Source organism: Lethenteron reissneri, chromosome 20 (genome assembly GCF_015708825.2).
Source record: "Lethenteron reissneri isolate LAM-NWPU_2019-01 chromosome 20, ASM1570882v1, whole genome shotgun sequence".
NCBI classification, from domain to species: domain Eukaryota; kingdom Metazoa; phylum Chordata; class Hyperoartia; order Petromyzontiformes; family Petromyzontidae; genus Lethenteron; species Lethenteron reissneri.
The window spans coordinates 2263669-2287534 of NC_083798.1; the positions used below are offsets into that span (position 1 = coordinate 2263669).

The 23866-nt window shown below is 41.7% G+C and overlaps 1 protein-coding gene across 2 annotated transcripts in view; it reads left to right on the plus strand.

Annotated features, from left to right (window-relative positions):
• LOC133344587 (receptor tyrosine-protein kinase erbB-4-like) overlaps nt 1–23866 on the plus strand; it is a 257044-nt gene that overhangs the window by 105646 nt on the left and 127532 nt on the right. For both annotated transcript variants that reach the window (XM_061554583.1, XM_061554585.1), the window contains exons 2-3: nt 11863–12014; nt 17218–17410. In XM_061554583.1, coding sequence (XP_061410567.1) covers nt 11863–12014; nt 17218–17410 — 345 coding nt within the window. The remainder of the gene's footprint in view (nt 1–11862; nt 12015–17217; nt 17411–23866) is intronic.

The following is a 23866-nucleotide window of genomic DNA, read 5'->3' on the forward strand; positions in this document are numbered from 1 at the left end:
GTGCACTAACAATTTCGTTCATAATCTTATTGACATGCCATTGGTTCCGGTGAATTGCACCGATCGAGGTTGGATCGGAATGTGACCCATCACACCTTGATCAGCTGATCAGACTGATTTTGTTATGAAGTTGCACTAAAGTGTTGTTTATATTGGTTCATGTTCACGATAATTATTGTAACCTCTCTGTTATAGAGACAGGAGGAAAGACAGACGGACCGAGTATCGTGCATTCATGACTCAGTTGAAAAGCGTTACACATCTCTGAATGAATCTTCCTTCTGCTCAGTCTATCCCTCGCCATCACTCATGGCCCTCTTCAGCAATGGGATTTCTTGCAGCTGCAGGGTTTTGCTGATCAGGGCCGATGGCCCGTGCCAAGATAAATGTATGATGAATGAATCAGTCGTGCCAGATAAGGGAAGCCTCACTGGAATCAAAGCAGACAGCTGAGGACAATAATCAGCTGATGTGAGTGACATCTTTTTTTTCAGCATGGTATTTATATGTTCTGCGTTAGTACTATGACATAGCTTTAATGTTGTCACCAAATGTGCGTTCTTACTTATGCAAAGCCATGAATATCAGCTGACATATTTGTTAATGTCTGTGATTTAAAATGTTCCTGCAGTGGCCTAGCCCCGAAAATGGCTTTGAAAGAAGTGCAGGGGCATGCACTCCCCATTTGTTTCCACGTGTCAAGTTGATTTAGAATGTGCATGGAGAAAATTGGAGCCATCCACGTTCATGGCGTTTTCTATTTCTCTTTGAGTCAAGACAACGTCGCGGCTCTGATTTCACCAGTTGCAATATCAGTGAACGCACCTCGTCAGCAATATGCTACACTCTGGCCTTTGTGCTGCTCTAAAAGTGAAACGTCTCGGGGCATTACGGAATGCATTCCTGCGTCAATAAACCAGACATGGCTGGATAATGATCCGTGCAACCCAGCGAACTATTGAAATAATTATGTGTCTGAATAATTGGGCAAAAGCTAGCTGGGCGTTGCTCTGGTAGAACATTCAATTCACAATAAAAAGGTTTCAAGTTAAATATCCAGTCTGAGGTGAACTCAGCCCAGCACCTCTGCAATGCTAATACAATAGGTATCACTTGGTAGGATGACATTGCAAGCAGTTTTCCTTTGGAGACACTGGTCGCCGTCATAGGAATGTGAAATGTCTACATAAGGTTCAATACTGCAAAAAGAGATGAGCAATAGCTTTTGCTAATCAGAGCATGACGATACTTAAACCGATAACTATATGGTTCTCTAACATACCGCACAGATTGAAGCCGATTCGATGGCTTCAAATGTACTATTAAAGACATTAATGTCCTTTAAAGTGCAGCATTTTCAACTAAAAAGTAGTCTGTGTGCAGTGATCTACTGCAAAGGTCACCGGTGACTGTGATTATATTGTCCAGCGGGGAGCTGTTGAGGTTCAATAGCTTCCAGAGCAGAACACATTCCGATTGTTCGTCCCAAGGCAAAGCCTTTACAGGGACCAAGAGATTCTAGGTGCTGCACTCCGATAAGACTTTTGGGCTATTGGATACACTGAGGTACCCATCCTTCAAGTTTTGGGTGAAGTTTATCTTTGCATGGAGATGTATAGATACAATACATAATGCTCGTCTGCCCTTGTGGCTCTGTGGCAGGGTGATTGAATCGCAGCGAGAAGGCTGTTCGTTTTAATGTAGGTCTTCGATCAACTCGGCTCATCATCCCTCAGGTGTTATTAAAAATGATTACAGCATTTAGAAAAAAAAGTGAACGGTGGTTGTCCTGTGGAGAGACTGGCCTCCACCAAAGTGATTTGAAATTACTTTCTCTGACTCAGGACTTTGATATTATTCTCACCTCCTCTGATATTGTGTTGCTTGATTGCATGGTCTTCACTGCAGTTGGCTCATCAGCTGGGTGACACACCACGTTACTACCAGTGGACTTAAGGAATACATAGTAATTCCTTACTGTGTACGTTTTTTTGCAGTTGTGGCGTACAGCGCTATGGTGTAATTTTGGGTTGTATCGCGTGTTTCGCGGCATGATGTCCAACGTTTCACTCCACATCCTGGGAGCCTTTACATGAATTGAAATAACTGAATTGAAGGAGGAGCTCCCAGCATGTAAAGCGAAACATCACACATCAGGCCGGACAACACGAGGTACAAACACAAGCATCAGAGAATGAACATAAATTGTTTACACACAAAGGCTCACTTAGTCACCAAATCTCAAGACACTCTTCAGGGTGTCTCTACAAACTAAGCTGTATCTGCGGCAGCAGTTACATTGGGGAAACCAAACGACATGTCTCGGACCGTGTTCGTGAACATAAGGCAGATCTGAAACACGGCAGGACCAATACTTTTGCCATGGCTGATCATTACTTTAATGCGGCTGGCACACATTAAATTGATTTCTCTAAGACGATGGTACTTTGCAAGCCGACTGGCTATCAACAAAGATATGTTCACGCAGCCATCCATACATACAGACACAGACACAATTTCAACTGAGACGACGGTTTTAAACTCAGCAATCATTGGAAAGATGTCATCAATTACTTTGGGTCATGACTTGATTTGTGTTTTTTTTGTTCACCTCCACCGTCAGCAGTGTAGGTGTGTGGAGTGAGGTGCACTGCTTTGATTGGTGTAGACCTACTGCCGGTGTCGGAGCCCTCCCTTACATTAACATTAGCTGCCCCGTCCATCTCTAAACCTTGATAAACAGCTTGCCCTCAGAGGCTAACCTACCTGTTCCTGATCACGACCGCTTGTGTTGCGATCGAAACGTCGTGATATTTTTTATAACTTTTTATTCACTTTATTTTCATTTTTATTGTTATTATTTTTTCTTCTTCTATCTACGTGACTTTACCGAAAGAACCATAGAATATGAATTCCTGCAGTCACGAATGTTTTAAGTCAAAACTCTTCAGGGTGTCCTACCTTGCAAATTTGTCCATAAAATATATATATTTATTTATTTTCACGTATAGGAGGAAACCAAAGTGCTTGGAGAGCATCAATAGAAATGTATTAACACTCAAAGTCCGTGCTGAGAAGTCAGACATATATTTGGCAGACCACAAGCCCTGTCTCCAATTTTCAGATTGTCAGGTTGTCTGTCACCTAATCTGCCATTGTTTACCATTTCAAAAAGTGAAACTGTAATGGAACGAAATATAAATAAAATAAAAAAAGTTAAATGTTATACTGTACAAATAATGCACCTTGATTTAATACGCATATACTGTAAATAAAACACAATTGCCTATTATCCTTCTAGAGGTTAAATGAGCTTTAAATTCTGAAAAAGGCACATTATTGACATTCGATTTCAGAACACAAAGCATACGAATTGTTTGTGTTTCTACAATGTGTTTAAAAAGGAATAAAATGTCATCCTTTCATGCCGTGAATCGGTGCTTGTTGCCACACTCAGATAATAAAAGGCCACATCTCAGCAACAGCCACTGAGTTATTTTTCTTTATCCAGCTGTGCTGTATTTGCCGATATCAGGCTGTGCCAAAACTGATAACTGCAGGGCAGACAACATTCACTTTCATCCATGACGCAAGCATTTAAGTAGGTATATTTTGTCACTGAGCAGGATCTTTCCGCTTATATTGTGCTGGTGTTACACAGAATTTGATAAAATATCTGCCCAGGTGGCAATGTTCCCCAGCAGTACACTCACAGTTGCGTGAACGCGCTGGTTAGTGGAGTGGAAATCACAACGAAAGTCATCAACGCGGCGACCGAACATCCATCTCCCGCTCCCCAGAGCAACGGCAGACAAGTGATTATCCTCTGGTAAGACTGGTTGAATTCAGAAATTCCAGGTACTCATTTGATGCTGAGTCGAGCTAGCGGATTCCCAGAACCGATTCAAATAATCGTCACAGGTGTTGGGTGTGAGCGGGAATCGAACTCGGGTCGCCGGGTTTTTGTAGCGCAGCGTAGCGCTAACCACTGCGCCACCGCTCCCCGGTACACTCGGGCACGCTTGCACACACGTGTGGCGATTTATTTACAAATAAACACACACGACAACAACAACAACAACAACCGCCACTCGCCACTAAGTGGCGGTGACGTCACCACGACGCTTGTGCCACACACGAGCACATCTGCACACTCATATTTGCCCCCTCTGAAATGTTTTGCTGGGTGCACCACTGTGGTGACACTTGGTAAGTTTGTCTTTTTTTAATGTTTCACACGGGTGATCTGTTTTTTTAAAGTACAACATATTATTAAACCAGTTCTCATGCAAATACTGATTCATCAGGCGGCAGTATACAATGTTTTAGTGGCTCACAGCGAACGCTCACTCTGTGAAGAAATGCATCAATCACTTGATTTTCATCCTCGCTTTAAGGAGTGGGCTGTAACATCGCAAGAGACGGCAGTAATTGTACCAAATTAAGACATCGCGTAAGAACAACAACAACCGCTATTCGTCACTAAGTGGCGGTGATGCCACCACGACGGCTTGTGCCAGGCTGTGTGCATTTTAAGGCCACGTGAAGTGTCGAACGCTCGCTGGCAGGAGGTCGCGGGACAGACCCAGCAGGTGCCATGGGTTGACTGACTGAGATGACTGGCCGATGCACCACCTGTGCCCCCTATTGTGCCAACTTGCTGTGTTTTAGCGCTCCGCTCGTTGTGAGCGTCGCTCCTCTGCCCTAAGTTGTTGCTGGAGGGCGACTGCCTCCAACACGTCACATATATGCACACACCACATATTTTTTCGTAAATCTCGTACATAGTACACTCGTGCAAAACTTACCATCATCCATAAACTATATTAACTACAAATGGGACGTTATCGAACCTGGTCTCTAATGAATGGTGAAGTGTGTGACAGGCAGGTAGATCTTAAATAATAATGAAATATAACTCTCAAAGTCAAGAGACTTCGCCCGCAGAATCAAACTCCGAATTGAATCATTATAACACATGGACTAATACACCACACTACACACTAAAAGTCCCTTCGGATCTAAGCATTTGTAATGAAGTCAACATATCATTCAGTACTTCAGATTTGACATCGAACAATAACAAACAAACCGCCAACACAACGAATGCAGCTGTAGTCGGAGTAGTCAGTCTGGTACGACCTCCTCCTCCTACGACTGCCACTTTCTGTAAACGCAAAGATACACCTTGTGGTGTCCCGAGCCAAAGGATGCCAATTTATGCCACCGGTCTCTCTGCTTGGCGAGCACCACGGGCAACTCGACGCGGCTGCGTTGAGCCACCTCGGCCTCCGCCGATGCTGGCGAGACTGCCGTGTCCTGCGCCTTCTCCGACCCGTGGTGCCTTCCTCGGTCACACTCGGTTAACGCGCAAACCTTCAAAGCGAGAAGCCAGGGGCGCCGTCGCACCGGACCTCGTGAGTCCACAACGACATCAATTCTCGTAACGTGCGCGCATGTGCATTGGGGATGGCGAAACCCTTTAGATAAGCACACCGGCAGCGATGCTGTCCGTCACCATGACTCTACGAACATACCTGTTCGTAAGTGTGCCTCAAAACTGTAACGTGACATGTGTCGGGTGGAGAGCCGCCGGCTGAGTACAATTGCCAGCTCGAACAATGGGAGGGACACCAGAGTAGCTGAAGGAAGCCTATGCACACGAGGGAGATAACGCTAATTTGCACTCATAGGTTAACAACAACCCTATCTGTTCTTCTGCCGCTTCCTGGCCAACTTTGTAGGTCAGTTTCTGATTTCTCGGACCGTGTTCGTGAACATAAGGCAGATCTGAAACACGGTAGGACCAATACCTCGGCCGTGGCTGTTCATTATTTTAATGCAGTGGGCTCACACGAAATTGATTTCTCAAAGACGAAAGTACTTTGCAAACTCACTGGCTATCAATAAAGATTCGTTCATGAAGCCATCCATATATACAAACATAGACACAATTTCAACCGAGAAGATGGGTACAAGCTGTAAGAATGTTATCAACCAGTTGAAGTCATAACTGGCTGTAACGTTACCATTTTAGACCTGGCAGCTCTTTAATTGGTGGAAGCCCTATACCGGGACCATCACTGTCCACTACTACCATCACCACTAGCAGTAGCCCTTTATTAGTGGAAGCTCACCACCAGTGCCATCGTAACCCTATATAAGTAACATCACCTCTCGCAGCAACCTCCACTGTCAACTGTATGATTGTGTAAAGCGAGGTGCAAATATTACTTAGCAACCCTTTAATTGGCGGAAACACACCACTAGCTCCGTCGTCGCCTTCCACGAGTACCATCACCTCTTACACCTCCCTACATCACCTTCTAACACCCCCCCTACATGCTGGGGCACACCGCTTTTAACCCTTCACATTAACATCAGCTGTCCCGCCCATGCTGCTGACACTTGGGCTACGCCCATTTTAAACCTTTAAATACAGTTTGCCTTTAGAGGCTAACCCCCTTTTCCTGTTGACGACCGCTTGTGTTGCGATAAAAAGTAATAGTTTTTGTTATTTTCTTTGAATCTATCTACGTGACTTGACCGAAAGACGCAAAGAATATAATACAATTCTTACAATGAGTGTATTTTTAATATGTAATCGTTATACAGCAATTCCCCAATAATTTGGCGCAGACATAGGTGACAACTTTATCTACAGAGATATACCACCCTGCGGGTATTTATAACTAAACCAATTTTCATTCAACTCAGTTGAGTTGTTTTGCTATTGAGCTCACAAACTTGCGTATGGATAATTGGTAGGAATATATATTAAGTATGAAAGGTCACTTAAAAAGGAATTAAACTATTGACAGGACAAACAAATGGCAAGGTGTAGTTTGCATTAGATGGTGCATAATACTATGTCCTGCAGTGTTAAATAACTCAAAAAATCAATAATGGATTTACTGGCTATGCTTGCCACGGCAGCAGGGACCCATAAAAACAGCAGCCATGCTTTACAGGCCTCATTATTTTGTGCCACAAGAGAAATGTATGGTGGATTAACCTTGTCACCTGCTCTTCCTCATAAAAACAGGGATTGAACAAAACTACAACGTTCCATATGTCTCGTGATTTGAGGTTGCATTGGTTGTTTAACCAACAAAAATACAAACTCACGTTAATTTAAAATTCCAGGAGATATATGAGGACATGGCAGAGAGCAGGATATTTAATGGTTAAGGAGTGACCTTTGGGATTACTAATGTTGGGTTTCTTTTAAATGCTAGTCAGCTAAACACTAATTCATTGCAGTCTTAATTTATGTTCTGTGTAAGGTGAATGTGACATTTACCGTTTAAAAAAAAATCAGCTTCCCATGGTAGTAATTGGAGGCGTTTGTGGGAGGTATTGCACGGACAAATTGCAGGCCGCCAATTCTGACAACTAAAACTGCTGTCAAATTATGATATACAGAAAAAAAAAACTTGCGTAACATTGGTTTAAAGCACGTCTTTAATAACTCCACGTATTTAGTTATTTCATTGACTAATTATTGCTTTTGATCTGAATTTGATTTAAATGCTGTTGCATCTCCAGGTGCACATTTTTTATTAATTGCTTTTATAAAACTTGGCAATGAACATACGACTAGTAATAATGAAACCATATGTGTTCTAAATTAGTGATTTTAAATGTTAACACTGTTTATTGTTAAGGATTTTCAACCACCCCCCACCTGCCCAACATTAATTGGCTTCCACTTATATTAAGAGTCTGCAAATGGAAAATAGATTAAAATATTTATCACAGTTTCGACATGTTTATTTGCATTATGATTGTCTGGTGATATACGGTATGTTGTGTAATGGGGTTATAATATGCTCTGCGCTGCATGATGTACAGCTTAGACATAAAGCTTCTTTATGAAATGATTACACATTTTACTTCACAGAATATTGCTTCGGTGCATTCGAAAATGACGAATGCGTGTGTCGTGCTGCCATCGCATGCATTTCAATTTCTTTCCCGATTAGCGCAATTTTACGTGGATACTAAATGACTTTAATTGAGCATAATTATAATCACAAAAATGGCGTAATATATGCAACGTGATTATTAGTGGACTCTTGCATTGTGCTCACCGCGGAGCCCACAAGACACTTTTATAGGTCAACAACATCATGCACAAGAAACGCGCACACATGGTGGGGCTCCGCATGGCTTGGCTCCGATTGAGAACTTTTTTTTTCATTCCGTTGGTCAATTTACAGGTTGAACCCCTTATCCCAGTGGTGCTCGCTCTGGCTCAGTCTCCTGACCTCAGCATCATTCCCCTGAGCCAGTCAGCCATGTCAGGCACAGCACAGTTTAAATAGAGCTCAAGTATTTCCGCTGAATGTTAAATGAATCTGGTGCGAATGATCATTATTTTCACAGAATCATAAACTGTAGTGTTGCAGAAATCCGTGCTTATACAGCTTGACAGGCATAACAAAATAAATAATGTAAGGTAATAAAGCATGGATATGGAATGGCAACATAAAAAAAACATACTGCCAAAAGTAAACAATAATGATTATGTAAAGTTAATGCTTTGCCCATTCATTGGGTTTTTGTGAAATCAACAGCAATCAGCCATGGTGCATCCACTGCTGGATGAAGGTCACCCAAAGCAGCTGCCATGTCTCGTGACACGTGGTGCAAGGAGGATTCATCCTGCACCCGCCACTTGGGTGCACGTCCTCTCGGTTTAATTTAATAAAACATTGAAGTAACTGATTATACAATCATTTTTGGGTTTTACGTAGGGGCATTGCTTCATGACAGGGAAATATAACACGGTTTTAATAGGAATATAATGGGCGGTTTATCTACAGAAAAGCTTCATTGAGTCTCAGTCCTTTTTTGAGGCATATTTATTTTTTGGAATTTTGACCAAATCCTTTTTGTGTGACATATATATTGTTAATGTTTATATGTGAAAAGAAACCAGAGTACATGGCAATAAAGAAGTCAAAGTGGTTTCCTGCTCAACATGAGCATGGAGACATTGGTGCTCAACCCGTTGAGGTCCCCTGAGTCAGAGGTGCTTACGGCAAGGGCAAGTTTATCTATCGGACGACTACTGTTGACTGCACCATTACGTGGTACCAATTTTATCTACCCCAGAGCGATGATGGACTGAGTCAAATCCCAACCAGGTTTTGAACTCGCAAACCTTAGCGATTACTGCTAAGCCATCTGGCACCAAAAAAAATCTCAGATTTTAGGGGAAAGAATTTAGAACTCCGCGCAGAGAGAGACCAACAACCTTTGTGACACTGCTATTCCTCTGCTGGTCACCTTGTGGCACAGCAAGTCCGTGTGATGCACCGACTGTGTCTCCAAAGGGCCGGATGACATGTGCCACCAAAAACTAGGAACAATTTTGGCAACATGCACAGGCAAATAAGTGCACACTGTGCAGCAGCACTGCATGTGTATAAACACCTGATGGCACAAACGCACGCTGTAATTTTTAAAGTGCGTTGCTTAAATGTCGTTAGGAGTACGAGGTGATGGCTCGTGCAGACACTGCTGTGTGAGAGGTGCAGTGACTAATGTGTAGCGTGATAGTACAAGGCTCCTTGAGGACTATTAGAGTTCAGTGTTCATGTCTAAAGCTCAGAAAAAACAAACACTCTCTCCTAAGGTGATGCATTTTCAATAGCGGCATTGCCATGGGCTATCCGTTGGAATCAAGGTAAGGAGTTGATATGCTGAGGAGCAGAGGGAGATTTATTTATTTTACTTAATAAATCATATTTCCAAGAGTTCTATTAAAAGACGGATGTGCTAGTCTAACTCATTTCCACTATAAGAGCAGCGATGCGGTGATCTCTCATAATGCAGCGACTCATGGGGCATTTAGATTAAAGTAGTGTTTTTTTAAGTTTGAAATTGTGATAATACACGAGATTGGGACATGTATTTGATACAAAGTGGAATGCAAAGACAGCGGAGGCACTGGAGGACATCAGAGACTGGCCTCAATCATATCTGTTAATGGTAATACTGCAATGCAATTCATTTACCAGTGTTAACCAACTTTTGAACAAATCCAGTGAAACAAAAGAACACTGCGTTCTATAGTCCAGCAAACCCTGAATATTCGTGGGAGATAGTTCCTGGGTGGTAATAATAAAATAAGTAACTTTTAAGACTTTCATTATTCATTACTATTAGTTGTACAAAACTGTAGTTGTTAATTAAGAATGTCACGGAGCACGAAATTTAATTTACTCTCTGCTTCCCCATGAAAAGGGCTAAGATAGCAATTGTGTGTGGGAGTCACATATTCCCACACAAAGCATGCACACGTGATGGCAGCAGAATATTGTGCCTTGTGAGATAAATGTACCGAGAGAAGATTAATTTGGCCTCCTTATGAAAATAGTTGTTAATTTTACGTAATTTTAATATTGGTTAATAATCAATCTTGATGAGTTTTGCCTCTTTGGAATGTACGCTTCTTTTCGCAAGTGACACATTACCCTTCAAGGCAAGAACACAAATACGTATTGTCTACGTTTTTACTTAAAACTTTCGTAACTGCAGGATTTCATATTATTTGACTCTTTCGGTAAAGCCACGTAGATAGATAAATAATAAAAATATCACGACGTTTCGATCGCAACACAAGCAATCATCTTCAGGTAAGAGAGAGAGCAATCTGCTGAGACAAGGTCTTATATAGGCCTGAGATGGGTGCATCAAGGTAGGTGGGTGGGGCTAGAGATGGTTCAACCACAGAGGCTGGGGCAGTGGCATTTGCATTGTGAGAAATTAGCCTGTAGGGCACCACCAAAGCTGTGGAGGTGACCATCGTATTGTGTGTATCCCAAGGGTAAGTGGGCCGGGCTAGAGATGGCATTTGCATGTAAATGTAAGATCGGAGGGCGCTCTGAGGCTGTCGATGTGACCATTGTATTGTAAGAGATTAACATGTCAATATAAGAGAACCACCGCAAACGGTGGATGTGCTAGTGAGACATCCAGCCTGTCAATGCAGAGACATCCAACCTGGCAATGCAACTCAGAGAGTCGGACTTATTATCAATTACATCGCAAATGTGCTCCCGGAGTCATGCTGTGTGGAGAAGGAACATCCCAAACTCTTAGAGTCAGCAGAGCTTCGCATTCCGTTCGAGAATAGTACCCTGAAGATGCAAATGGAGCCTCCTAAATCGTCCTCATATAGCAAAAAATTAAATGCATGGCGCTAATTCATATTTAGGCATCAGCATTGGTGAATGAGGCTTTCATCCAGCAGTTAATATACAGTGCAATGGTTGATATTGATATTGTAGGTAGAACGACTGCATGCTAGGAATCAAACATTTAACATTTTAACCGTTATGTTTGGGATAAGGTTGAATTAAGTGAGGCGTTAAGCTGCGTATGGCGGTGTTCTTTCCAAGTTGTTCCTCACTGAACTGAGGCCATCAACTCGCTACACATTAGAGCCTGCCTGGATTTGATCCTAGAATCACGTAGTGATGACTGTTATTATATCATCATAGATAAAAACACCTCAGCCACTTAGCCACCTGACTGCCACAGTATTTGTTTTTGTAATTCGAGTCAAGAAACGTTTAAAAAAAAACGAATGTGAATTACGTACCTTAAAACGTAGATATTCCTAGCCTATTGACCTTCCCTAAAAACAAATGTGGATCACTATGTCTTTTATAAACTATAGAGAGACGTAACCTGGATAACCATCCAAAGTTGGGATTCAATTCCGATGACGTGCTGGATTGCCTGCACGTACCCCAACAAGATTTGCCATCCACGTGTCACGAGGTAAACAGCAGACAGCGCGTTCGTAATAGTGATGGGTATGCCACTGCTTGTACGATTGTGTTGCAGTTTGCTCGGGGACAGAGAACAAGCTGAGTCTGAGTGCGACGAGGGACCTCCAGTACCAGGCGCTTCGGAAGACGTACGAGCATTGCCAGGTGGTGCTGGGGAATCTGGAGATCACCAACATTGGCGCCGACAAGGACCTCTCCTTTCTGCGGGTAAGAATCCCGTGATGGTCAACTTTAGGTTCATTGATTACCGCAGTCACGACTGGCCTGCCACAATTGTATGACACCTTTTTAAAGAAGCCATTTAATTGAACTATAGCTTTCTTGCAAAGACAATGTGGTGCCATTGCAATCGATTCATTACCTGGCATTCTAATCAACATCAACCGTGCTTAATCCACTGCTGGATGGTGGGCATCACCAAGCGGCCACCATGTATCATGCTCCTGTGGTATAATGATCTAACGAGGACCTGCACACAAACTTCATCTCCCTGGTGGGTGTCCTCTCTGCTCCATCCCGTCCCCTGGCTGCAGCTCCATCGTTTGTCTTTGCCATCGGTCCTCGAGCGACATGTCTTGCCCAATTCCACTTACTTTTATTAACCTCACGTAATACACAGGATTATATAAAAAGCTGTGTGTGTGGCCACAAACACCTGATTCTCAAGCCCTGAAGCAAACTCAAGCAGAACTTGCCAGTCTCAGAATCCATTTGTTCAGCCCGACACATTTCACCAAATAAGTTGGCGATGCTGCTCTGTTGGCAGTGGGGCGAAAGCACAAATAACAAAAAAAAACTCAACACATTTGTCAATAATACTGTCGCCTTAACAGCTAAAATATATAATAGTTGACGTTTCAGGCAATGTCTCATCATCACAGAAGGAACTTTTGATAAAGCCAGTCACACTGATCTTTAATCACTGCCTCTGTTCTCCTATAAGTTTGAAAAAACATTGAAGACAAATACAACAAAAATTTCCCACCTATATTTTGTTTATAGCAATTTTTTACTCAGTTGTTAAGCGGTGAAATACTGTTTTTTATTATTTTCCTTGAGTACATTACAATATTTTTGAAATATTACACTTGAGTTGCTTTGGCGCATATTTTAGGCATCCATTGGAATAAAACTTGAAAGGTTGATGTTTTCCAGTCAGAATCTTCACATTATTGTTAAGCATTTTATCTTATTTCAACAAGGCAGTGATCCTTCACAAAAATGTTGAGATGAAAGCAATTGTAATCAATGTTGGGTAGAGAGCTCCTATAATCCACAGCAATGTGGACAGTGGTTTTAAACCAGATAAGCAAATTGTGGATAACATTGTTCCATGAACTCAATGATTTTTTTCCTTCTGGCCACATGTATTATTGGCACGGAAGTGCTTCCAGGCATAGCATGGCACACAGCACGCTGACGCTAAATGGGTTAATTTAACACATCAATTGAATTTGTGCTGGAGCATTGCCATTTAGACATTGTAACACGTGGGAATTCTCACCTTCATGCAATCGTAGTAAAACCCTGGTCTAAGAACATTGTTGACGTCAGAAAGTGCCAAGGCTTGTGGTTTATAATGAACGATATGGTGTATCCATCGACCGGGCAACGTAACACCTCTGGCTGTACGTGTGTGCCGGTTTGTTTACTTTATGTGGAATGCAAAAACACGTCCACAAATGGAAATGGTATTTGTATAACCTGCAGTCACCGAACTCTGCAGGGTATGTGAAGCCCCATTAATTAGTTTGGAATGCAATGGGAACATTTTCAATTAAACAAGCTGTGCCAGAGTGACTTTTTTGCTTTAACATACAACTATTCTCAGCACCGCTGGGAATCTGAGTTATCGTGGGGAAAATGTCTTCCACTCTGATGTTATTAATGAATCCCAGTATCACATAGAGACACATAATCCTAAACCAAAAAAATACGTAAAATAAATAGATGGTTGCCCGTGCACCATCTATAACACACTAAATGAACAATGCAAAATGTTATAGACCGACATATTTGCGTGCTTTAGTGGATGGTGTCGCATGGAATTCCATTTTTACAGCTCAATTGAGTTGCATAAAAAATGTAGGTGTTTTTATTTTAGACGTCTGCTCTTGAGCCTGTTGTTCATATAACATTGCATGAGCTAGGAATTTACCACCAAGCCACTTTATAACATTGTTGTAGAGAATTACCAAGTTGTTTTGTATGGATGCTCGATATTGTGCTCTTAGCATGGCATACATAAAAACAAATGTGTTAATGATCACAGTAATTCAGATATAATCATAAGTGACTGTAATGTCTGACAATGATACCTAAGGCCATGTGAATACGTGTTCAAGCCTTAACAGAATTCCCATAAAGAGCTGGACATTCGACAAACGTGATTCCACCAAAAATGACGAGACAGTATTTTGCCCGATTGGCCATGTGAAAGGGTGGAGCCCAATTCCACACTCATCATTGGAGTGCTGCGGGAAATCAGGGCCGTGTCTATTGATGTCAGAATTCTCTCCCTATCGACAACTTATACAATGAGGCTCCATCCGTCTTGCATACACTCTAATGCTCACGTGAAGCAACCTCACACACACACACTGGCATGAGTGTGAGGGGGAGTTGCTTCACCCTCCACTGAGGTGGTGTGCATTTGTAACTCGATGCCTTCTTTGCTTTAGCGTTATATAAAAACAATGAAAGTGATGATCGTGATGAGGATGATGATGATGCTGACAATGGTTATAGGGGTTATGATGATGACAACTTAAGTTGATAACAAATGAAGATGATGACAATAATACTGCAACAGCTGATTATAATCGACCAAGTCACAATCCAGCAACCCACACCAATCCCTATCCCATGGCAATCCATTAATCCTTGTCACCAAAACACGAGACTATAAATGTGCACGACACACCACACCAAGTGCCCATTGAAGGCCTATGGGTGGCTCAGAATAGCGTTCACTTTTGGTTGCTATGGCCTGGAATCAAACTCAGGTTGCATGGTTCGTCGCACGGTGCACAGATCACTGCCCCACAACTCCCCACACAAAAATACTTCTTTACACCAACGCGCAGAGAATCATAGCATTGGGTTTACAAAGGGCTGTACATCTCGAATGCTAACCTCAACCCTGGCATTTCACCTGCCTTTCTTTAGATTTTATGGTCAAATTTCACGTTGGCCTTCACAGTCCAAATCCGATATCATACATTCATTGGTGACTCGCACACATATCCTCTCCAAGCATTAATTACCTCACTCCTTGTTTTTGTACAAGTAATACGTCTGTTGTTGGAGCAATGTGCCTGTTTACATTGCCAACATTGTGATTGTTTTTTTTGCTATTTAAGCACTATGTTTTCTCCTGTACATCTGAAGCAACCTGTTCTTCCGTACGGATTACTTTCACGTTGTTCTTCTTGCTCTGTGCTGATGTACCAATAGATATCCCTTGCAAACTATAGCTGAGTAGATGGCTGCATGGAACTTTCCGTGTGTGACATGTCGACATTGATTGACCGACAAATATTATGGTGTCCAATACAGCACGCACCGTGCAGCAATATCAAATTAAAAACCAAGCACATTGGAACTAAGACAGACCAGCATGCGGCAATCATTCTCTAGACAGCGAGGTTATCCTTGACTGCTTCTGAACTGCCTGCCAGGCTACTCTCACAATATGTACAGTAGGAGCGAACAGATGTTTATTTAGATTTTTTAAAGATTCCTAGCATGGAAATAATGAGGCTTTTATACACAAACACAACTTCGTACAATATATGTAATATATTAGTTTTACCTGAGCCATTTTTAAATGTCAGTTTTAAAAAAATGCACGTGACTGTGTTGTTTTGAATAACTGTGTTAATCTTTTTATGAAAACGTTATTATTGCCACACTTGATTTTTATGGCATGTAGCACTCGCGTAACAATCTGTCTCTCACCAAGTTATGTTGGAGCCAGGACATTCAAAAGAACTCTGAAATTGCGGGCGCACACAACTGCATGTGCATTATATTGCCTGAAACGAGGCTTGTGGAGACATTTTAGAAATTGCAAGTCGCATACCAAATAGGCACGGAGGTTTTCATTGTGGACGGATGAGTGTTTTCAGAAAGAATACACAGCAGGTAGCTGTTGTTGTCGGCAGACCACAACAGGCTTCGATGGCCAGGCTGCATGATTGTGGCAGGACCACCAGCCAAGTTTATGCTTTGAAGAACATTGGCACAAACACACAGAGCAACAATGTAGCCATGCGTTTCAGGATAATGGATGGCTATTGTTATAAACCCACTGACATATCTACGGGTCACAGTTGCAGCATCAGTTGCGACCTCCTGGATCGGCAGGTTGCCAGCCATAATGTGTGCGCATCCCATTGTGTCTGTCAGGCACGACGGAAGCTGTGTCACGTTGCTTAACGCTTCACTGCAAAGTGACCAGCACGAATGTGCATTCCCCGTGCATGGAAATGGCTAATTGTAGTATAGCAGGCTCTTAGAAGAGGATATAATTGGGTTTGAGGGGAATCAAGTAAATTGCTTTTGTTGATCGGGCAGCTTAACATGCAGATCCTGCGTGGCATTTCCCTCCCCCCCCCTGCCGCCCTATTAAGTAGCGTTCGGGATGCTAGAGCCAGGAGCCGATCAGGCTCTGAATTGCAATGCCTGCAGAATAGATGCAGTGTATTGATGGCGGTCTGGCTAAGGCATTCACATGATGATTGTGTGCCACTGTCATGTGAGAGGACAGTACCAAACTATTGTCCTGAATTATCATCTGTGTATTGATTGGCGATTTAGGCCTTGCGAACAATGCGCTACAATTGCCCAACAGTGTTGTGAATTGTGTACGGTCGAGTTCTTGTCCACTTGTGTGTTTTGCACTCTTGTATGTCGTTGAACAGAATACACAACAGGCTTAGAGCTATGTTTTATGCAATTGTTTTACCTGTATGCAGAACCAGAGTTATTAATTAACTGGTTGAGCACAGATTCTGCCTAAAGTAATCATCATTTTGAGATGGGGTCATATTTGGAGACTCGACAAATCTATATTTTACTTATCATATTTCTAAATAACAATTTGTAAGCGGTATAATTCTTTGGGTATACAAACGTCAGATGCAGGTTGAATTACAACGCCTAAAATAATGCATAGTAGACGTGAGGTTTTACAAAGCCGATATTGAATATTTGCTCGTGATAGATGCTACCTGGCTGAGCTGGCAGATCGAGGAAAAGTTGAGAATTATTTTCGCCAATCTTCAACAAAGTAACATTTATACAGGGGATGATGATGATGATGATGACGATGATCAATGATGATCCGTGTGATGATGATGACGATGATCAATGATGATCCGTGTGATGATGATGATTTCTACAACAGGCCATCCGGGAAGTGTCTGGTTATGTGCTGGTGGCCATCAATGAGTTTGAGCGCCTGCCACTTGAGAACTTACGCATCGTGCGGGGCACCAAGCTGTACGAAGACCGCTACGCGCTCAGCGTGTTCCTCAACTACCGCAAGCACGGAGGCATGCGCAGTGGCCTCAAGGAGCTGCGTCTCAGCAACCTCACAGGCGAGCTTTCATCTCCAATCTCGAGAACCCCCGCCGCCCACCCCACAAGGCAACTCCACCTGTTCCCCCCTCTCTGTCTCTCTCTCTACTTCCAAGACTCTCATCAAAACCGTATTCAACATCCCGTGGCATTTGCGCACCATTGACTTGTTTCCTTTGTGAGTGGGTGAGTGAGAGCGGGTGAGTGTTAATGTGAGTGTTAATGTGAGAGTTAACGTGAGTGTTAATGTGAGTGTTAATGTGAGCGTTAATGTGTGCGTGTGTTTGGGGAGAGTTTAGGACACGCCGTGCTACGAACCTGGCGATCTGATTTCGATTCCCACTCACGGCCAACACCACCAGTGATTATTATCTGAACCGGTCCTGGGCCTCCCCTAGGTCGACTCAGGCTCAATAAAATTGAGTACTTGGTGTGATGTGTAAACATCGCTACTGGGTAGACAAAGGCGGCCAGGCGTGGTGCTGGCCAGCCACCCCGTCGTGTGCCGTGCCGGCCTTCATGGGTGGTCACTCACAGCACTTACCCCAACAGTCTGTTATAGGCTATACGAGGGATCTTTGTGTTAATGTATTTTTTTTACAAATATCCTAAGTTAACACTTAATGGTTTGTTGAGTTTCTTTCTAGGTCTGCAGTGTTAATGGGGTTTTTAGTGTTAATTCTTGTGAGCGTGTGTTAGGCTCTTAATTTATTAACACACGTGTTGGTGAAATCATATCATATCCTGCTTTATCACTGAATGAAATGCATACGCCGTTTTATTTGGTTGAATAAAGGCATGTGTGACGCAGTGAATACGTTATAATCTCAAATGAGCTGCTCGTGATGGATTCTACCCAATTACATGCAGCTCTAATGAAGAAGATGGTGCCAAATCAATGCATAAATCACAACACACAATGCCAGTGGCAGCCATTAAGGAGGAATAATTCTGTTTTTTAAACGTTAAATTGCTCAACTTCTAGTCGATGCATTTTCATTTTAAAAAGCTGAGCTATTTCTCCAACATCTTACTGGGATTCCAGTGTGGGATACTGGACCGGGTTGCGCTGTCCTTACAGATGCTCGTCTGTTCTCTTTAAGCATTGCTGAGCTGCGTGGCGAATCGCTGCCAAACAAATTGCCAGACATTCGTGTTAATTATCGTCCGACTATTCCCGGCAAGTTAGCAGAATGACCATTAGAGTGATTGGACAATTCACGAATACATTTAAAATGCACGAGTTTAAACGACGCTTAACTCTTACAATTGCACATGGGAAGGGGGGGGGGGGGTTGATTGTTTTAATCGAGTTTAAGCTTTTGAAGATGGTTGCTGTTTGCAGTGGGTGAACGTTCACTCTACATTTTGGAAATCCGTCTAATTGCTCTTTACCATGTGCATCTCAAGGTCATTAAAATTCTTCAATCGAGCACAGCAGGTCTAAGGAGCCCTAGTGTGTGAGAGCTAAATCAGGGATTCCGATACCCGTAGCCAACATCAATTAGACGTGAGTTCAATAGTGTGAATTTACGGATGCAAAATAGTTCAACCGAATAAAAAGGCCGTTTTAATTAAGCAGTTCCCACTCTGTATTTTACGAGCATTATTAAAACAATAGAACACCCACTCGCATTGACGCAAGGCAATGCCTAAGTGCGGTGCATATTGCATGAGAATTTCTCGTCGCCTTCAGAAGACGCTGAACACTTTCATTCGGCCTTTGCAGCAAAATATGCTTCTAAAATATCAGCCAACGATGGCATCTAAATAAAATCTGCGGAAGTCGCGGTTTTTCTTGATCCTTTCAGTACTAAATGTGCGCACTGAGGCCCCTCGGTGAGCCTCATCGAGACACGATGTGTTGTCTGGTTCAACAATGACGACAAGCAACATTTAATTACAATATACATAACAATAGACAATGCTATTTTGGTTTAAATCACGAGATAGTGTTCTTACAATTTGCTATAGAAGCCATGTTGAATGGTGTTTAGAAAAAGCATGTCCTATCATGTGGCTATTATTACTCAATCATAACATAAACATCCTTGTTTACGTCAATAATTTACACTGTGAATGTTAATCATCATAATATATTTTAAATAGAAATCCCTGCGTAGGAAAACGCAAAAGCAACATTCGGAGCAGATGATCATGTTTTCCACTGCAAAGATTAGATGCTGTTTGAATGCAGGTTTTCTAACGTCTTTGTTCCAGGCAAATACATCATGTGATTCAATTTACGTCACTTGTAAAAGCCAGTGTTTCAAAAGTATATGTTGTACTTTGAAAAGGGTCACGTATTTGAGTTAAATGGACTTATATGATTTGAAAAAAGATACATCAAAGCTCATGCTTAATAAAGCAGTGATGAAATCTTGATTTAAAGCTTTCGTGACTGCAGGAATTCATATTCTTGGTTCTTTCGGTAAAGTCACGTTAAAGGGAAATAATAAAGCAATATAATGTTATTATTTAATAATATTTTATTTTATATATTAATATTTTTTTATTAATAATATTATTTTATTATTTCCCTTCTATTATTTCCCTTCTACGTGATTTTACCGAAAGAACCAAGAATATAAAGCAGTGGTGGTTTAATAGTGGTCTATTTTCGATATTTTTGTGGTCTGTTTTCGATATTTTTAAAAACAACTTGTCACGTTGCTTGCATTTTGTGAGACTGAATAGTTTGTGATGGCATAATGGAAATACAGAACATTGTCATTGCATTTTGAGAGTGACGTTCATAGGGAGTATATTGTGGTTGGGAACATGCAGTATGGTGATTTATGTTTGTGCATAACATAGTCATTTATATGTGTTACTTGAAAAATAATTGGACTAGTGGTGTATGCTACTGTGTTTGCATGCATAAACAGAACATCAAGAATGCCAAAATCCAATTACTACTCGAATTGTATCACAAGTTGCAGATATATTTATGCACGGTTTACCTTCCGTAATCATATTTAAATGTAATGTTTATTTTAACAACATACCACCAAATTAGACCTCTAACCCTGCACTGTATATAGGAATATCTGAATGCGAATTTGGCTTCCTTCACAATTGCATGGAGTGGCGTGTACTTCGCCTTTTTATATTTTATTATACTTATTCTATCATTGATTATTGGTTAAATATAGTTGAATGCTTTGCTATCATTATGTTTCTTAACAAATGTGGTGTGTAAACCAGTAACGTACACATGTTATACATCGACTTTGCCACTGAACAAATCACCCAGAAAGCCCCCAATCTCATCAAATCTCACGCTTGGATGGTCACCACCATGGATTAAAGACGAGCGTAATCGGCATCGTGGGCGGTCGAGGCCAGTGCAGCAAAATCCATCATTGTTCTCCACTACCTCCACCTTCAACCCGCACTGACCAGCGTGGTGAAGTATGGTCAAAAATGTCTGATTATCCACAGGATATGGAATTACAAAATGGGCCCTGCATATATATGCTGTCTTTAAGGGGTTTCTCCGTATTGTCAGTCTACAAGTCACATTCCACGTTTGAAATTGATTAAAGCTTAAGTATGAGAAAAAACAATGGTATGTAACTCTGGCTAGAGATCTCACTCAGGCAGTAGCCGTGATACATTCCAAAAGGGTGGCATGTGATTGAATCAAGAAGAATGCATTCACGTATTTATTGTGGGGTTGTTGTTTTGTTTAAAAAACAGCTCGGCACAAAAAATAAATATGGATTTTATATATATATGTGTGTGTGCAAAGAAGTATGCCGGGCTAGTCAGACATGAGTCTAAAGCATCAATTAAGATGGAAGTGCTTCTCTCGAGTAAAATCCTAAAGGTTCTATTGTGCCGTCATCTTGCACGTGTTGCGTGACGTTTCGAGAGTAGAACAGTCCCACGTGATCATTGTCGATGGAGGAACGCCCTCAGTGGAAGTAATGGCAATACAACCCTTTGGGTTTGTTTAGCTCTCAGTTCTGTTGAGTTCAGATCCAATTCAAGCGATCAGTTAGAAGGACATTTAGTTAATTGTAACTTAATGTATAGTTATTGTGGCAATGCGCTTGCATCATTGACTGCATCATATCTATCCTCACCACCATTGCCATTAGCAGCTGTAGAGCCGATAACGACAACACTCAAGGACATCATCAGCACTCTTGTTTTCTTCAGCTTCCTCCTCACTGTCATCTTCGTGTGTGAGCAAGCCTTCATTCTGATACTTCCTGCAAAAATTTGGAGCACAAAAACCTGCTTTAAAAGTTTCAAAGAAACAAGTGTTGTGATATGGAGGCACCAAAACATGTCCATGAGTTTGTGCAGAATGGGCCGCTATGCCCTCTCCTCAGTGCTCCCCACTCATGCTCTTCCCGCAAAGCATTATGGACGGTTTTCTGGGCAGTGAGAGTTTCCTCATTTTAGCCAAAAAAAATCTGCGGAAACTTTCCACTTTTGTTGGCTCAACCATAACCCTGCGCTAACTCAGCGGATGCCAATCTACCAAAACGTGGTGTGATGACAGTTGCGTGAATGGGCCCTATCTCATTACAACATGCAATTACACCATTGGAACCTCATTTGCCAGTAAAAATATGATAATTGGGGTTTTACCCTTCTATCTGGCAACAAAACTGACACCTTTTTTTACAAGGAGTCATGTTTACATAGACCACAATACCTGCAGTCATAAGGCAAACAAAAAACATAACTCTGATAATGTGCACTGTCCTTGAAGTTGATTGGTCCACACCTGAGACAGCTTTCCTTAGAGCCTAGTCTCACATGGGTTGGACCAGATCATCTGGTATTGCGGTCTATGTAAACATGACTCCTTGTAATAAAAAGGTGTCAGTTTTGTTGCCAGATAGAAGGGTAAAAAACCAATTATCAACATGCAATTACTAAAACTATTAAACTAATCAAGTGTGCGTCATCTCTCCAAGCTTCACATCCGTGTGTTGTTATTCATAACGCAATGGATGTGGCATGAATGACTAAGTTGATAAAGTTCCTAGCAGTTGGGAGGGAATGAAGAGGACCGACTTTTTATTGAGTGGAGTTTGATTCGAGGTATTACATACAATCCCATTTATAGAAAAATAAAAGTATTTTTCAGTATACTTAATCGCTTTGGAGAATGCATATGATTAAAATGTACGTATTGTGATTGGATACGTGCTGGCTATACATTACCGATACTTAGTCTTATGCACTATAACATGTTGCAATGACTCCACTGTACGTCACAATTCAGTGATGTCACATTTACTTGGCTATGATTGATTTAATATCTTTTTATGAAAATGTATATATTGTGTCCTATCTTACTCGCAGTCTGAATTGGGAAACCACTCATTTTAGACATGTAAATGTAATAGTAATTTGCATATGTTTTCAAGTGCGTGGGTTAGAGAAAAGAGGTATGACCCTAATTCCTGGGGTAGAGCATTCTAAGTAATTTCAAATAAATAATAAGTTGTATCCCGTGAGAAACATGTCAGAACTAATATGTTCCATACAGATAAGAATTTTAATTTTCCACTGTGTGTGTGTGTGCATGTGTGGTGCTGGCCACCCACTCCCTTGTGTACCGTTCCGGCCTTCATAGGTGCTACTCGCTAACAGCACTTGCCCTAACAGTCTGTTAAGGCATTTACGGAAGATTGTTGTCCTTGTGCATGTGTGTACACTTAGAAATCTGGCTTTAATAGTCTTCTAAATCGTAATATGTTAGAGTGTAATGCGTTTTAAACAGTTCATATTGCTCGGTAGCAGTTTGTATGTGTAATTATGGGGGGGGGGGGGCTATGTCAAAGATCTGTACATCAAACATTTTGCAGTGAATTTATCACGTATGCTTTCGCGACCAATGTTATTTATCATATATGTTGTGGGTTTCATCTAGCACGGTTGGTTACATAGAGTGCGAAATAAGTTTATCATAAATACCGACACATAGACTCGTTCCAGGAGCCTTTGAGCCAGATTGTTGACGATTAACACCCACCAAGAATTAAATTTGATTAAACATCATTATTTTAGCTATTTCGGATACTGCACATTAATTCGAAATGCTACATCTCACCGGGTCACTTAATGTCCACTCCACAGCAATGGCCACACGGTGTTTTGGGCATTTGCACAATCCGCTCCGTGACCGGGATAGCAACAACAAAAGTAGTACGTGCCCCGATATTGTACCACGCTTTTTTTTTGAGCTGTGAAAATACATTATTACAATCTGCCGCTTCATCAGAGAGTGTGCGAACAACTGTACCTTCCAGCTGCCAGACGGGGGCTTTGACTCGTCGTATCACTGATGCGTAATTGTGGCTCTCCAACTGAATGTTGCATGCTTGCTCAGCAACAGCAGATGCTATATAGCTTTGAAAGACATCAGCAGTTTGTATTTAAAACTAGCTGTTGCACACAAGGATGCATGCAAGGATTTAAAGCTCATAGTTAATACTCAAACAGCACGC